This window comes from Ipomoea nil, unplaced genomic scaffold (genome assembly GCF_001879475.1).
Source record: "Ipomoea nil cultivar Tokyo-kokei standard unplaced genomic scaffold, Asagao_1.1 scaffold2647, whole genome shotgun sequence".
Classification (NCBI taxonomy): domain Eukaryota; kingdom Viridiplantae; phylum Streptophyta; class Magnoliopsida; order Solanales; family Convolvulaceae; genus Ipomoea; species Ipomoea nil.
The window spans coordinates 4,597,230-4,601,417 of NW_017619075.1; the positions used below are offsets into that span (position 1 = coordinate 4,597,230).

Below are 4,188 nucleotides of genomic sequence, written 5' to 3' on the forward strand. Positions count from 1 at the left end.
GATGGAAGTCAATTAAGTTCACAAGTATATACATATATACATACTTATACGATAACCATACTTAACTTATAAATACATAACTCTCATACGAGGGAAACTCATACTCAGGTACTTACAGTGGCGGACTTACAGTGGGGGCAGTGGGGACAGCTGCCCCCACCCCATACATAACCTTTATATATATATATATATATATATATATATATATATATATATATATATATATATATATATATATATATATATATATATATATATATATATAGTTCAAGGTTTAGTATAAGTAAAAGAAAACAGCAAATGTAAACAACCAATAGGTTAGCTTTGATGGCTGAGCGCGTGTATTTGCTCTTAGAATGTCAAAGGGTTTGAATTTGTGTTATGGCATATTGGCGTGAATGCAGTTTTTGGTTCACTTGGTGAGGCTTTCAAAAAACAAAATAATGGTAATATATACTTTTATATAATAATGAGATGTGTAATTTATAATATGTTTTCTATTAGAATTATTTTATCAAATTAATTATGTTTCCTATTTTGTTATAAATATTTTATAAAGTTTTGATGTGTTTTATATTTCGCTCATATCTAATAATATTAAAGTTTTGATGTGTTTTATTTTTCGCTCATATCTAACAATATATTTATGGTTAACTTCTTAAGTGTTTCATTTTTTTTAAGCCATCTCGTTTGTTTTAATGTTTCGCCACCCCACCGAAAAAAATTTATGGATATGTCCCTGATTTAGAAGATCTTGATGCTTGACATTTTGTTATAGACAATTTTTATTGCCCACTCAACTATTTTTCTGGGTCTGCCACTGTATATTGGGTACAAAGATTTTACTCTTTAACATTATAGTGATGATTACATTTGGAAAATGGAAAAGAGCCAACATACATTAACATTTATCTATATATGTCTAAAAATTTATCTATATATGTCTAAAAATTTACTCTAAAGACACAGTTCTACTGGTTGATCAATTCAAAATAAATTAATAGTTTAACTTTACTATCAGTCAACTCCCTCTACCAAACTTGTGAACAAGAATGATGAAGGTTTCTGATTCAGTAGATAGTATTTCAAAGAAGAATAATGAAGGTCACTTTAGGACCGAGAAAATTTTGCATTTTGTGAGCAGAATCCATGCCTAAAAACTCTTTTGCAACTAAAAGGGTTGGCTATCTATCCAAGGAAGCATTTTGTGGCATGGCATTTATTGCACAACCCACCACTCCGGGATCCCAACTGCCAACACAAACACACTGCTTCTGTCACACTAAGCTCCACGGCGGCTGGCGGCGGCGGCGCAACCAGCAGCAACCCGCCGGAAGCTGTTGAATCGGCAGAATCTTCTGTCTTGGGATGCAATGCTAGTCCTATAGACAAATCAAGACCAGCCATCTGCTCATCATTTCTTTGCTTATCTTTCAGTGGTTGATGATGAGACTCCTCGCTTGTCGTGCCACTACTGCATTTAGTCTCCTCTTGTGATGGTGTTGAGCTACTCAGGTCCAGAGAAATATTTTCAGGCTTGGTGGCGCCGCCGCAGCTGGCGGCGGCGGCGGAAGCGTCCAGTGGCCGGTGGGTTTGTGGGTCAATGCCGCAGCTAATGAGCTTGCGCTTAATTTGTGTGTTCCAATAGTTCTTGATTTCATTGTCAGTTCTTCCAGGCAATCTTGCCGCTATCAGAGACCATCTACAAACACAACAATTTTTTAGGATTTTTTTTCCTTTCTTTCAAAATTCTGCTGTAATGAGAGAGAATTTACTTTTTTATTATGCAAAAATTAGTTAAGACTGCCTCACGAATTCTTATTTGTAAGACAGATAAGTCAAGATGAAGATGTAATACTATAAGACAAAGATTCATGAGACAGTATTATAGAAGAAACAGTCTTTTATCTATATTAGCTACCCTTTGATTTGATTCTATTTTGGCTGCTAAAAAAAACATTATGATAGAAGAAATTCAAGAATTTTGTCTGGCCGCAGGTTTGTAGACCAAGAAAATGAGAAACATTTAATTTCTTCCATTAAAAGTCAAAAATTTCAACTGCTAGCTAGTAGTATAGATAAACCAATAATCCTTGATTAATACCTCATTGTTTCTGGAACATTTTTGTTTCTAGATCTTTTAAGTGGTCCCACTTCCCATATGGCAGGCAAAACTTTAAGAATTTTTACTTTATTCAATCCTGTATATCTGTGTTCCCAGTACCCACCCACTGTTTTAATTTACACATTTATTCCAACAACCATACACATCCAAACAAGCTAGAAATTACTCCAAAAAAAAAAAGCAAATATATACCCTTCCCTCAGCCAAATAACTTGTAGCCTAAATGGGAGGTCACAAATTTAAATCTCAGTGATACATGTTAAAGAAAATAAACAAAGAAGAAAGAGTTTATTTGACCAAGAATAGTAAATAAGACATGAAATGAGATAGGAAATACTTGTTTCCCAGGAGGCTATGGAGCTTGATGATCAACTCATCTTCTTGTTGAGTAAAGTTGCCTCTCTTGAGGTCAGGCCTGAGGTAGTTTATCCACCGCAATCTGCAACTCTTCCCACATCTTAGCAATCCTAAAAAAACACCCAAAAAAGAACATTATTAATTTCTGTTAAGGTAGGGATATGATGATGATTATATAAAAGCAAATAATAGCGTATAGTATAGTATAGTACCAGCGGGTTTAGGAAGGGAGCGCCAGCAGCCTTCGCCATGAAGACGGATATAGTTGATGAGGAGTTGGTCTTCTTCCTTTGTCCAGGCGCCTTTGTTGGTATGAGCTTTCTCACAACAAGGCGAACGTCCCATTTCTCTGATCTTCTCCTTTTCAATTTATTCCCTTTCTTTTTGGAGAGAGAGAGAGTCAGAGAGAGTAGTATATATAAGGGCCGGAGACAGGGTAGGAAGGAGCCTTGTGTGTGTATTCACTCCTTAGCTTGATGGGACTGAATGGGTATATATATATATATATATATATATATATATATATATATATATATATATATATAGATTTACATTCAGGTAAAAACACATCTTAAAATACAAACATGTGGACAATTTGATGCCGTTGGATGGTGGTATTGGAAGGTCCTGATTTTTTCTTCCTACGCGTTGTGTGCATGTAAGTATATTAATGTGTGCACGAGCTTTGATGGATGGTTGTGATTTTTCTTCCTACGCATTGTGTGCATGTAAGTATTTTATTGTGTGCACATGCTAATCCCAGAAATTGTTGGCAGTACGCCCTGGGTGCATGTAAGTATGTTAATGTGTGCACGAGTTCAAGTTTGTATTTTAAGGGGAGTTTGTATTTTAAGGGGGTTTGTATTTGAATGCAACCCTATATATATATATATACACGTATGTATGTATATATAGAGGCTCTGGTTCCTGTGCGTGCGGTCATGTCACTATTAGATATGCAAGAATGTACCATAGCATGTTTAAATGCACTAAAATATGATGTATTTGTGCATTTCAGCATGGTACATTTATGAACACGTAGTGGTGCATTTATGCATACCTAATGGTGCATGATCGCACATTCCAGGATTTTATATTTTTATGATGTATTTACGTGTTTTTTTTTTATCCTGGTGCATTTCTGAATACTTTATGATATATTTATGCATATCTAATGATGTATAAACATATATGTATGTATGTATAAACATATGCATACATGTATCATGTATTTTTTTGGGGGTGACGGTTAAGTAGGGATGGGCTAAGTCATTTGCAAGAAACTTGTAATACTTCCTGTCTTCAAAATCCCCTCTCATATAGAAAAAATTAATATGGTCAGCATTTTATTCTTTATTTGGATCAACTCAATATGAATAAGAATTAGTCTGAATATAGTACGGATTTAAAAATTTCTCATATAGTTAGGGCTTACTCAGGCCATCTCGCGATTTAACAAAAAACCTATAATACTTCCATTTTTATATACGAAAAATGATAATATATATGCACAAAATTTATTATAGATGAATATTTTTTGCAAGTTGAATAGTTACATACTATTAAATTATCAAGTTGGTCTCCATGCCTTCCATCACCCCTAATGTAATTAGGCCACTTTTCATTAATGATGTTATTGGATAGATTTTAGGGTTTTGTTTTGTTTTTATTATTATTATTTTTTTTTGATTTTCTTATATGACATA

General features: G+C 34.0%; 1 protein-coding gene across 1 annotated transcript; it reads right to left on the bottom strand.

Moving 5' to 3' along the window:
* Positions 1-825: 825 nt before the first annotated feature.
* On the bottom strand, positions 826-2,941 carry LOC109154564 (myb-related protein 330-like). The gene is made up of 3 exons (XM_019302340.1): positions 2,695-2,941; positions 2,463-2,592; positions 826-1,702 (listed from the first exon to the last, which is right to left on the bottom strand). Exons 1-3 carry the CDS (start codon positions 2,825-2,827, stop codon positions 1,189-1,191), a joined length of 777 nt encoding a protein of 258 aa, XP_019157885.1. The 5' UTR covers positions 2,828-2,941; the 3' UTR covers positions 826-1,188.
* Positions 2,942-4,188: the final 1,247 nt, after the last annotated feature.

What these genes read in the sequence shown, in the direction of transcription:
- LOC109154564 (XM_019302340.1), bottom strand. Translation starts at nt 2,827, where the DNA reads ATGGGACGTTCGCCTTGTTGTGAGAAAGCTCATACCAACAAAGGCGCC. An exon ending in CTCCCTTCCTAAACCCGCTG is followed by an intron (nt 2,593 to 2,694) that starts GTACTATACTAT and finishes GTGTTTTTTTAG; the next exon opens with GATTGCTAAGATGTGGGAAG. An exon ending in CATAGCCTCCTGGGAAACAA is followed by an intron (nt 1,703 to 2,462) that starts GTATTTCCTATC and finishes TTGTGTTTGTAG; the next exon opens with ATGGTCTCTGATAGCGGCAA.